Here is a 13,256-nt window from a genome sequence, read left to right on the forward strand (position 1 = left end):
ATGGTGGTGGGTCTGTCCCATTTCTGCAGCTCCATGGGCTGAGTTCAAGGGTGGAGGCAGTTTAGCAGGCATTTCAAGCAAGTCACAAGTGTTTTTACCAGTTACACTCAGGTACTCTACTAATGAAATTACTGCCAAAATTGATAAGACCTTTAAAAAAAATAAGCATAGAAAAAACTATACTGTTGCTGGCAAAGTAAAGAGCGTGACAAAAAAAAAATCACATGTTCAGGAAAGCTAAGGGAAAAGTGGAAAAAAGTTAGAAATGCTCAGTACATTTTTAAAGCTGTATTTCTCTTACAGTTGTGTTTCCCTTCTGAGCTGCTGGTTACACTGCAGCATGTACCTGAATAGCTGACAGATAATTTGGATATGGCTGTAGCAGCTGCAGTGAAGCTACAGTGTATGATGGGTTGCATCTCTGGGGGTACCTCCATAAACATGTAAGAACCTGTCTCGTAGCTGCATGCTGTAATTGTCATTTTTCAATGTCAAGGTCAAGAATGTAGTCAGAACAGCAATGCACTGTGTTGTCATTGTTTCAGTTTGGAGAGGTAAATGTTTAAGAGCAGTAGTTTGAAAATAGGTCATTACAGTGTGAAATTTGCTCAGTTTTTTGTGAACTGTGGTCATTTAAATAATGGTATTTGCATAGGATCATTATTCATCTTAGACAAAGCAACGGAGGAAGAGCTGTTTCTAATTTGTGTAATCTCAGTAGCCATCCAAGTTCTTGGCACCATCTACTTCATTAAGCCTTAATAGATGGTGTTGAATTGTTTCAACACATTTGCTACATCATTCAAAAATGCTGCCCAGATCTGTCTGATAGTGTATGGAATGACCCTTGCTGCAATAAAAATAATCGGGGTTGGGATAAAGAATAGTGTTACTGCCATTATTCCATATTTAGAAAGTATCTCTCACTTCATATAATGCAAAAAAAAAAATCAATTCTAAGCTCCTCAATATATGTACTCTTTGCTGCTTAAGCATTTTAATTTGCTCTTGACACTGCCTGAAATAATGGTTATTAAAAATACATAAGAATGGTGTACATCCAGAAAATTGAATGTGCATGTAAACATAAAAATCATTTATATTCTTAAAACTGCAGAAATGGTTTCTGTTTACTTTGGATGATCATCCATTGTCATTGGCAAAATCAGAGACTGGGTGTGAAGAGTTCCTGTGATGAAGATGTACACCTATCTAGTTGTACCTCTATATTCTTTATATAAATGGTATACAAAATTAGAATGTAATTCCACAAAATTACTTTCTCTGTTTTTCAGGATTTTAATAGGTTGGGGATGAGACCGATTTCCCACTGCTTTGCACTTTTTGTAGTTATATAGATTGTTGTACAGGATGTACACAGTGGATATAAAATGCTACCATTCTGTTTTGACACATGCACAAAATATGCACAAATTATTATAGACCTATTATATTTGAATGATAACGGCATTTATCTGTGTGGTCTAAATGAGGGCTCCTGAAGATCTGTTCATTCAGGTCACTTGTCACAAGGGAGGTACCGCTGTGGACTACAAAGACCTGCTATTTGTTGTCCTATGTCTGTGTTCAGGTTTTCAGCAGGTAAATGGCTTTTGGCGGGTAAATCCTCAGACCACACCTAGAAAACTGATGGCCTTATCAGTAGCAGAGAGCTCTGCAGTGATGCTGGAAGGGCCTGAGTGGCTACGTGTAGTTGTATTCCTGATCTGCATCTCACTGTCAAGATCTGTCATCAGCACCTGTAAAAGAAAGGATCCAACCAGGCCTGCATAGCCTGTTTGTTGTTATATAGTCAGAGCCAGGTAACCAAAAGAGAAGTGGAAATTAGTCAGCACTAAGCCTTCTTGTCCTTACAGCTGTGGTTAATTAGTTTTGATTCCCTAGGACAGCTGTCTCTTATCAGGGGTAAATTCTCAGTCAAGGGAATGGCCAAGCATCAGACTGTGCTGTAATTCTGTATATGCTTATTTGGGATTACCAGGAGTGTTACTTAGCACAGATACTGAAAGCAAACCATAGGGTGTTCAAGACTGTTATGTGTCCTTTTTATATGTAGCATGTGATTCTGAATAATAATGCTGGGGTTACTAAAGTTTTAGGAGCACTAAGTACTTATTGTGTATGCAGGAAAACAGCTCTTTGTTTACAGTTCAGTCCTGTAAAAATATTTCAAAAACCTTTTTGGGAACATAAAAGCGTAAGTTGAAGATCCTAAAGTGATGGGTGCCACACACCAGTTTCTCTTTTCTGATGCTCTTAATGATTTGCTGAAGGATCAGTTAAGACTGGAGAATGGACATCAGAGCAGCAGTGAAATTACAGTGGTAGATGTAATTAAGATGTGGGAGAGAATAAGGAGCAGGTGCTTGCCTTAAACCAGAGCATTGCTCAGAAGCCATGGGGTAAACTGACTTCACATCACGTGGCCACACCAAGGCACGGAGTTGGCTGAACATATGACCAGACTTGCCATGGCAGGGAAGTAGAATGCAGACAAAGGATGCTGCAATCTGGCCAGGAACAAATGAGATTCATGATGCCTCTTGGGTCCTGTAGGAAATTCATCAAGAATGGGATGCCAAATCTTCTATACCAGCATTTGACCAGAAGTGCAAGCAACAGTTTTGCAGTTGGTTATTGTTGATTATTTAATTTAATTCTCTCTTACATTGTCTTAGGTGCTATCTTGATTAACTATGCCTCCTTTATGGCCAGAGGAAGAAATAAAAAGAGTAGGACATGAGTGAAAAAGTGTTTCTTGACCAAAAATGAAAAACTAGTGAGGCCTCCCAAGAAATTTAAAAATACATAGGGCACACCGAGACAGTCAGCCCAGACTCTCTCACACTTTCCAAACCTGGCTGCTCCCATACTGAAGAGCTTTCTTGCTGAAGGTAGCTCTGCTTTGGGCATATCAGGGCAGACCATTCCTGTCCCAATCAAAATTTATCAGTATTTTACATTCAGATACTCGTGGAAGCAGGAGCTAGAATGCAGATCTTTCTTTCTTCCTTACAAGTAGGAGAAAGCCCTTGGTTACAGTTTCCCCAGCTCTGAAATGCTCTTTGGGTTTCAGAAATGCTGACATCATGTGCTGTGAAAATATCCATTGGAAGGACTGTTACACAAAACTTTTAAACTGATTGTTAGCGCTGGCCTATGAGAATCAGTGAAATGAGCTCAAACTCAAGTGGCAATGGAATCTGTGTTTCCCAAATCCTGCTTACATTAAGAGATCCTAAACCATGTCTTCTGCTTTGGGTCTGTGGGTAACACAGAGAAAGAAATAAGTTGGCTGTGCTTCCTAGTGCTTCAACAAGAGCTAAGTGCCTTCTTCAGTGCAAACAAAACTTGGGCTACTCCAGAAACAGAGCTGTGCAGTTGCAAGGGGATTTGAGACCTACCCTGTCCCCCTTTTCTTCTCTAGGTTCAAATTTTCTTAGGCTGTCTTTTATCTAGCCAATCGTTAACATATCCAGAGCAGGTAGCTGGGTATGTGGATAATTTTAGTCTTAAAAAATGGGCACTTAAAGGCGGTTTATTCTCTTTGTGGATCTAACTCCTGAGTTGAGATTGCAATGCTGAAGGAGTTTTTATGAAGCTTTTCTGGTGAGGTGGGGAGAGCAGAGAGGAGCCACCTCAAGCGTTTAAGTGTATTTCTGAAGCCACAGCTGCTCTGTACTCCCTGCAAGTCCTACCAAGAGATCACATACCAGCTGGGGACTGGCATAGCCAGCCTGCCTGTGCCTGTGCCATGTCTTCTCTTGGCTCTGTGCCTGCTGGGGAGCAGTTGTAGGAAGCTCCTGCCGAGAGCAAGCTGAGAGCTCTCACTCTCACCGCCAGCAGCGGATTTCGTCTGGCTAGATCCAGATGATGGAAGGTAATCTGTTGTATTCACTGCAGTTTTTGACTTCTCATCTGCTATTGAAGATTGTATCAGTAGTTTTGCATCCCTAATTTGTAAGTGATTTGCACTCCAAGTTGTGAGAACAAATAATTCTGTGTGTAACTTAGAAAATGTGGCCTGTGGAGTCTATTTGCAGTAACCATATTAGTTAAATTACCAGTGTGATTAACTGTAAGAATGAGTGTGCTTTCATAAATACCAGAGCAATTATTTCTGGTAATTTATTCCACTCATTACAATATGGCTACGAGAATCTGAGCTAGTGTTTTTCAAATAATATATTCCATATTTTGTTGGGGGACTTGAGAGAAATTTCTTTTTGCTAGGGCAATTAGCTTATACTAATTCAGAGAACATTTTCAATGTTCTTTATTAGAGTTTAGGAAATTATGAGTAAAATGATTTTGATTGTAGGTACTCAGCAACATAACAACAACGTACACTTCTAAGCTCTCATTTCTGTATATTTTCATTTGTTAAGATTAAAACAGCATGCATAACATGAGTGTATAAGTATATATACTTTAAGATTATAAAACCAACCCCCACTTCTACAGTGACACCAGTTAGATAGTTATTTCTGAGTGAGTGTTTCATTCCCAAGTTACATGTCTAGCTAGAGGTTAGTATTTCCTTAGTTGGGTTCATTCAGCTGTTTGCTTGTCTTGATAAATATCTTTTCCGAAATTATCTGTCTTGGAAGAAAAAGAATAACTTTAAATAATATTTTTTGTTTGTTCCTTTTGGTTTGGGTCCAGTATGGAATGCAGCCACATGAGTAGTTGAATTAACACAAGAAAGGAGGTTTCAATTTCCGGGCAGGAATGAGGAAAACAATTTGGCTTTAGTAGGGTGATGTGATCTTCAGTCAGATGCTCTACCAGCTACAGCTTGGAAGTATGGCACCAAAGACTATTTCTTTAAGCTGAGCAGCTACTTTGTGGTTTCGTTGCTGCTTGAAACATTTTTTAATTTTTTTATGCTGAATTTATGAAACATAAATTATGGATGACACAAATACTATCTTTGCTTTTAAATTGTTTGAGGAATTGTAGGATTATTTTTGATTTATTAACATTTTTCCAGGGACAAATACATTGCTAGTATTGGGGGCAATCAAGTGGGGCTATTTCTCGTGTATTATTATGTATTAGTTTAGCCAAGTTTCATATGAAAGAATATTCATGTCAAAAGCATTGGCTCAGGAGTCACACCACCCAGATCTGGTTCTTCTGTTAATTTATTCCAATGTGCCATTTTGCTGTTAAAATCTTCAATTCTTACTTCAAGAAGCATCAACATCATGATTCGGAGCTTTGTTGATAAAAGGTCAGATCTTTCTCTTTGGAGACCATTCGTGAGCACTGCCTGTTTCTGTTGAAAATTGGGAAATAGTTATTCACATAACCTCCTTTCAGCCCTCCTTAAATTCTATGTTAAGGTCAAAATAATTATGGTTTACCACTTGTATTTATACAAAAGTTGGATATACTACACATCTAATTTTCATGCTGTATCAAAGTTGTATCTTTGTGTGGCTGTTGTCTTGTGAACCAGACCACTTATTTCATTTAAAATGAATGTGGTAAGGTAAAACTGCTTTAAATTAAGGTTTAGAGGGGTGCTGTAAACATGTGTGTCTCTATGAAGGCTTGAATGGCAGTTGCACGAGTTATGCCTTGATTTCTCAGTAAATTGATGTGCAAATGGATATATTCATTATTTCATTCTGTTCTTCTACAATGAAGGCATACAGAAGAAGACTTACAATTCTAGTTCAGAAAAAAATCTGCCTTACAAATTAATAAAAGTTACCATATACTCCTCAAACATATATTTCTCCCAAAGTCCCAAATCTTTGAAAGATGTACAAAGATACTGAAGAATCATGCAAGATGGAGATGTTCTTTTAAATTTGCATAAGGGCTTCATGTTTATGATAATGAATTGAGAATGACCATCATTCAATGAGGCAGAATGAAAACGAATGCTTACTCATCAAAACAGTTCTTAGAACAGAGGAGTAATGTCCTGTGGGGCTTCAGAGTTGTATGCCTTTCATATGTTACTATGATGCAGTGTACCTTTTCTACAAAACTACAGCATGATATTTTCCTGGCAGTTTGTGGGAATATTTCTTTGAAATGAGTGCTTGTATTTTAGAACAACTCTGGACCACCGTTGTAAGTCAGCTGCCAGCTTTCATTAGTTGAATATAAATAATAAACCAGCAGGCACTTTGAATGGTGCAACCCAAAAGACATGAAATTGTTGATTTCTGACCTTCATTTTTTGTATGTGGTAGTAGCCTCATGCTTTTTTTATTTCTTACATCACCTTTTGCATTTCTTACATCAGGTATTGATGGGCATTTTTAGAAGTAATTTTGATGCAATAAAATTTATTTTTTCATTCTCCTGTGTACTGAATTCATTTGTGCAGCTGAAGTTCTAGAGAAAAATTTTTATTTATCTTATTACTATTTGTATGTACTGATTCAAAGTGATGGTCTTAAGGAATACGTAGAAGGCTTTTAATAAGCAATGTGGTTTGAACCACTCATGATACTGCTGTAGAAATGTCTCACTGCTGCTAAATATTGCAGTTATTAATCTTTCTTGACAAGAAGGCAATGGTTTTCAAGGTATTTTTGGTGTCTAGTTCCCACATCACTACATTTCCCATGTTCTTTATTGACCTACAATTCCTCCTGACTGAGGGGCCTGGGAGACTTCAACCCACGCTGCAGCCTGTTTGACAGTGACAATGAGTGCACACATGGAAATTGAGGTCCCTCTCCCATTCCCTGCCCGAGGGTGCAGATCCTCTTACTCTAAGCCAGTCCCTGTGCTCACACATTCTCCATGGGATGTGATAGTCCTCATCCCAGGACAATCTCCTCCTTTTGCTCATTTCCTTTTACAAATCCCTAAAGCTTCACCATCCTCACAGGTCCAGAAGTTTTCTGACCTCTAGCAGATGACGAGGCAGAGAAGGTGTAAAGGGTACCAGATGCTACAAACAACTACACAAGGAAGTTGAGTCCATCAGTATCCTAAGATATTGGATATTACTCATTGTAATTGTATTTAAGATACATTTGTATCAGTATTTAAGAATTGTTATTATTGTAGTGATTTTAAACCTTTTTTCTCTTTTATAATGTTGGTATATTACAGATCACTGTGTTGCAGTCAGAGGTGTACAGAACAGATTAAAAGAAATAAGTATGCAGAATTCCTTGCTCCATTGCAGGGAACAGCATTTAAAATCAGGAATTACATGGAGTGGCTGTCTGATTCATGAAAGAAAAACTGAGGCTTCATTCCTACTCATTGCATCCAGTTGAGGTCTTGATCAAAATTCCTACACTAAAATGCTATTATATTGTTTGAGTATTTTTTCCCCTTGTCTGATACCCAGACATATGTCTTGTCGCTGGTTTTACAAGTAAAATTAAACTATGCAAATAAATAGAAAAATTTTTATTCTTGAAGGTGATAATGAGGTTTCTTATTGTGCATAAAAATACCGTATATTTTAAATATAAATTTAAATTTACAAGCTAGTGAATAGAGAAGAAAGAAAGCACGGGAAGGCTTCTTGATTTTTAGTTTACTATCTTCACTAATGGATATCTGTAACTTGATTTAGGAGGTAATGACCAAATGCTTTTAAAACAATAATCCATCTGAGTTAGAACATTTCTCTTCAGGTTTTGACATCATGGTAACATTTTAATTGAATTCCTAAGAGGGATTTATTCATCCAGGGAAAATATATTTTAAACACACTAGACTATGGATTGTTTAAATCTGGTTACCTCTGTGGGCAGACTCGTGTTGTCTGACCTTGGAAAGGCGGTGACAGAACTAAAATCCTGATCCTGTAAAGAGATTTATGATGCTGTTTTCCTGTTACTAAAAAATGGACACATTTAAATGGAAGTTTTGTTACAGGTCATTAGTTTGTGGCTCTGACTGTTTGTGCCACGTGGAGCAGGGGTGTGCACGGTTGCCCAGCTGCGACAGCACAGTGGCATGGGGGCTTCTCTTTTGTCTCCAACAGAAGCAGGGGGCAAGAAGCTGCGGAGCACCGTCCAGAGGAGCACGGAGACAGGGCTGGCCGTGGAGATGAGGAACTGGATGACTCGCCAGGCGAGCCGGGAGTCGACGGATGGGAGCATGAACAGCTACAGCTCTGAGGGAAAGTAAGCAGCATTTACAGCTGTGGGGTTCTCTCCATGAAGCTGGGGGACGTTTATCCATGAAACGGGTTGTTAGAGAGAAGCACAGTAAGTGCTGTGGGTCCTGTTCAGTCAGAATTCCTTTCACAAACCAGTGTCATTGATGGACTAAGCCTAAGTCTCCCCCTGAGACTGAAGAGAGTCTCCCACTGTTGGTGCAGGAAGGAGGTGGATCATTTCTTTTAGGCCATGAGAAGGGCACATGGTGTATCAGATCATCATCACGGGGTGTGTCAGGAGGGGAAGCAGGTGCAGTACACCAGGTAAAACACAGATATGGACAAAATTCCTGGCGTACATCAGTGCTATGCAGAGCAAGGCATTTCCAGAGCACTTCCAGCGCACTGGGCTCAGGAGTTTTTCAAAGATTCTGTTACTTTAACCTGAAGAAATTATCTGGGCACAAGTACAAGTCTGTCATGTATCATGGTTATCATAGCATCATAAAAGCCCCAAGTTAAAAACTTCTGAGTGATATATGTGAGACATTGCCCAGGAAAGTCTTACTGAGGGTTGATTTATTACTGATGTTCACAAGAGTAGACAATCCATCTATGCTGCACAATACATTTTATGTTTCCAAGCTGGTGCACTATATGCATTTGAAATGGACATTTCTTAATGATTGGTCATTACAAATTTCATTAGTTCTTGTTGCTCTGTAATGGGTCACAGATAATTTATGGCAAGCATTTTAATTTTAAGTTAGTTTGGTCATTTGCCACAAGGGATTTCAATTCTGTTATTGAATAAACGTCATTCTCAAAGACATTTTCAACAAAATGTTTTGAATGAATGGCAATTTTGAAAATAGCAACCTGTATTTGGTCTAATTTCATCATTTCACTGTGTACATTTGATATTTAGCCATTGAATTCACAGTAACTGAGAAGTGTGGGCAATTTAACCTTCATGTAACTAAATCAGTGGTAAGGGTGTGCGTTAGTATCTTAATGAACTTGTCTCATATCAATACTTTGATAATTAACAGTGGTCTTTAATGCATTAGAAAAGGAGAACATGATGGAATACAAATCTGGAAATTATTGAGGAGAGTGCTTTCTTTACCTGTTTGTTTATATGCTGGAGGCTAAATTGCTGCTTGTTGAACAATGTGGGATTTCAAAAATTACAGTAATTGTTTTTTAAGTTTCCTACAGTACTACCAAACCTACAAACATTATGTGCAAAACATCTAGAAAACAAAAAACAAACCCAAGCCAAAACAAAATAAAAAACAAACAAATAAATGAAAAACACAAACAGAGGGCAAATTTAAGTGTATTTTTGTTTGCTTTCTTTTCCAATATTATTTGTAGTTTGATATTCCCTGGTGTGAGGTTGGCTGCAGACAGCCAGTTCAGTGATTTTCTGGATGGACTTGGTCCCGCCCAGCTTGTAGGACGACAGACATTGGCAACCCCATCAATGGGTAAGTGTTTATGCCCTCTAGATATGACATATTCTATTTGGTCAGGTAATTAGAACATAAAATTTGTCTAGAGTCCCTTTAAATATGGATTTCTTTTGTGGTTTTGAACAACTCAGTTAAGACCAAAGCTGTAACCTCAGCTAAAGTTGAATGTAATCATGGATGCTTATGAAGACATGCAAAAGTTGCTTTGAAAAGTTCAGCCTTTTACCTCTTCTTCAGTTTTCCATCTTTAAAATGGGGCTAATGGGACCAAACATTTGTCTGAATCACTTGGATAATATTGTATAAAAATTGGTCATTTAGGTGCAAACTATTTGTTACTATTGTGTTTACAGACTTGTACATTCACAAGTTATATTTTCATAACTTGTCCTTAACTAGAGGCATCGTGAAGAGATTTCAAGCAGTTTTACACAGCTGCATTGTATTAATTCCCTTGCTGCCTTTTTTTTAATATTAAATTCTTGAGAAATAGAAATTAATTTGAAGTAATAGAGGCATGGAAGATGGGAGAGAAGGGGTTATTGCAGAGGTTTTAAGTTGTTTACTAACATAAACACCAGTGAAGAGGGTAAATATTAAATTACATAGTAGTGTTAAAATCCAGATCATACTTACTGATGAAAAGCAGATTATACAAGTCACCACATATTCATCCTAGAAGTTTTTTCAACATTTTGTATATTAAAGTAGTTCTGAATTGCAATGCTGGGATTTCTTTTTGTTATCTAGGAGATATTCAGGTGGGAATGATGGATAAGAAAGGACAACTGGAAGTAGAAATAATCCGAGCCCGTGGCCTTGTTGTAAAACCAGGTTCAAAGACACTGCCAGGTAAGGAAGAAAAACCTTAGTAACAATCAGCACAGAGACAGGGGTTGGACTTGATGATCATATACTTGATCATCAATATACTTCCAACTCAGTATATTCTATGATTCTGAGAATAGCATTCTGCCAGAAAGGTCTGTGGCTTTTCTGTTCAGCTTTGCCAACCCTTAACAAGTCCAAATCTCAGTAGGTTATAGTGTTGTATACTGAAATGCATACTCTATTGAAATGATACACCAGAAATTAGCCCTACTTCAGGAGGAAATTAAAAATTAGGTTGCCAGAAGACCCAAAAGTATTGTTGGTAATAGCAAAGGCATCCTTCGTTATGGGATAGGAAGAAAAGTATATACTGAGGATTTTATGTAGGAGTCTCAGGAATGAAGAGGGAATCAAGAGATGTGGAATAGGTATCTACTCAAAAAGTAGACCAATATTTGATACTTACTCCTTATTTTATAATCTGATGTCCTGTAACACTATGTGGAGAGGACAATATAACGATATTTTTAGCAAGTTCTTCTGCCAAAATAGAAATTGTGTCAGAGTCCTTTCTTCACTGATTTTCACCTTGTAGGTAATTTAAAATTATTAACAATTTGGAGCATTGATCCAGATTTCACCAAAGTCATTGCAAGTCTTGCATTTACTTAATGGGCCTATTTTGCATATTGTACAGTATAGAGATGCTATATATAGGAGTACTTGATTTGTTCAGGTCAAAATCTGAATTGTTTCATGGTAAAAGAGTCATACAAAAAGAAGTCAAGAAAAAATTAATCCCAAGGAGAACAGTAAAGAAAATGCATGGAAGCTTTGTATGGGAATAATTGTTAATATTTCTTGTGGAGATTTGTTCTTACAAGTTATATATCCTTTAAAAGCAGATTTTATATGGTGATAGAAAGTGTGTGTGTTACACAAAAAAATCGGGACTTTTTTAACTTACTGTTCTCTGTTTTCATTCTTCTAAGCACCATACGTAAAGGTGTATCTATTAGAAAATGGAGTCTGCATAGCCAAAAAGAAAACAAAGGTAGCAAGAAAAACGCTGGAACCACTTTATCAGCAACTTCTATCCTTTGAAGAAAGTCCCCAAGGGAAAGTTTTACAGGTAATTTGCATAAATATTCCTCTGAACCTAAAAATTTCCCCTGTACAGTTTCACGGAATGAGTTTCAAATTTCTTTCAGGCTTTATTTGGCAGTAAATGTTCACACTTTATTTACTTGCTGAGTAGATAAACACAACAGTAATAGCTATTTATGCAAGTAGAAACTGAGTATGCAAGTAGAAGGGAGAAAAAGTGAGTTACAGATTTATTTTGCTTCTTCTGTATCTATGGGCTCCTCTCACTGGGCTTTCCCTGGTATTGTGGATAACTGTTGCTGGTACCCAGATGATTTCTGTCTCTGCATCATGATTAGGATACACAGAACTAAGCTATGTCAGCATAGTTTAGTTGGATATTTCAGTTCTTCAGTTGGATATATCAGTTGGATATTTCATTCCTTACTGTAATTAAATAAGCAGAGATTTTTGACAAATCAGATTAAAGCTTTTGACATTTTCACTAAAATTTTTTTATTTTCTTGTGTTTCTTTACCTAACAGATAATTGTTTGGGGAGACTATGGACGTATGGATCACAAATCCTTTATGGGAGTGGCACAGATACTTTTAGATGAACTGGACCTGTCCAACATGGTGATTGGGTGGTTCAAACTTTTCCCTCCTTCTTCCCTAGTAGACCCAACCTTAGCTCCTCTCACTAGAAGAGCTTCCCAATCATCTCTTGAAAGTTCAACAGGACCTTCTTACGCTCGCTCATAGCAGCTGTGAAACTGTTGTCATAGCAACCAGCGTTACAAAAAAATAAAATTACAGGTCGCAAACCCTGGTAACACTGCATGCTTAATGTTGTGTCTTCTGAGCCTGTTTCTAGGGCTGCAACGCGATCCTGTGTTCTCAAGGAAGTTGCACACATTGTGCCCTACAGAAGGCCCTCAGGTGATGGACTGAAATCATGAAGAACTGATAGGTTTGGAGTTCAGGGACTCAGTTTTGGTCCAATCTGAAGCCATGGACTAAACTAAAAAAAATCAATCTGTTTCATGCAACAAAAGTCCTTTTCAATGGCATATCTGTTTTGTTGCTCCCTTTTCTTTATTTATCTGCCCTCCCCTCCTAAAGTTTGGTTATGCCACAGAAACGGAGTTACCCTCCCATGGAGCCACGTTACAAGTCAGTGGATTAGCAGAGATTGAAGAAAAGAAACTAAGGATGCTGGAAAAATCAACTGGCACTTGCAGCAGTTGCTTGAGATCTGAAAACTCTTCATATTGAAAAGGTTCAAGACTTAAAGTGGCAGGCTTCATACCTCCAGCTGTTCACACAGTGAAACCCCAGACATGATGGACTCTCTGAAAAATAAAGTTCTGTGGATATACTGTACTGTATGAAATTAAGAAACTTTTTTGCATGGACACAGATTTAGCTGAACACTTAAATTATTTTCTTGGGGCTGCAACTTGCAAAAAAAAAAAAAAAGAATAAATCAGCCATTTTCAACAGTTTATATTATTTTTAAAGATAAATTTCACTAGTGCATGGTTTTAAAGGGAAGAGAATGCAACAGGGTGATACAAAGACACACCACGTTTATCATTCTTTAAACCAGTCATGGTCTGTGTTTTTGCAGACTTCTATTAAAAATAAAAAAATAATTTCTAGCAAATATTTAAAATTCTGTTTATGTGACAAGAAATAAGTGTAATATATTAAATTTATTTAAATGTAAAAGGTACAAGCCTTGTA

The 13,256-nt window shown here is 37.6% G+C and overlaps 1 protein-coding gene across 50 annotated transcripts in view; it reads left to right on the forward strand.

The window, feature by feature from the left end:
* The window catches only part of RIMS2 (regulating synaptic membrane exocytosis 2), a 445,064-nt gene extending 432,068 nt beyond the window's left edge, over positions 1 to 12,996 (forward strand). For all 50 annotated transcript variants that reach the window (XM_064394206.1, XM_064394146.1, XM_064393838.1 and 47 more), the window contains 5 exons: positions 7,997 to 8,138; positions 9,494 to 9,606; positions 10,342 to 10,443; positions 11,415 to 11,554; positions 12,054 to 12,996. In XM_064394206.1, coding sequence (XP_064250276.1) covers positions 7,997 to 8,138; positions 9,494 to 9,606; positions 10,342 to 10,443; positions 11,415 to 11,554; positions 12,054 to 12,272 — 716 coding nt within the window. In that variant the 3' untranslated portion in view covers positions 12,273 to 12,996. The remainder of the gene's footprint in view (positions 1 to 7,996; positions 8,139 to 9,493; positions 9,607 to 10,341; positions 10,444 to 11,414; positions 11,555 to 12,053) is intronic.
* Positions 12,997 to 13,256: the final 260 nt, after the last annotated feature.

This window comes from Passer domesticus, chromosome 1 (assembly GCF_036417665.1).
Source record: "Passer domesticus isolate bPasDom1 chromosome 1, bPasDom1.hap1, whole genome shotgun sequence".
Taxonomy (NCBI): domain Eukaryota; kingdom Metazoa; phylum Chordata; class Aves; order Passeriformes; family Passeridae; genus Passer; species Passer domesticus.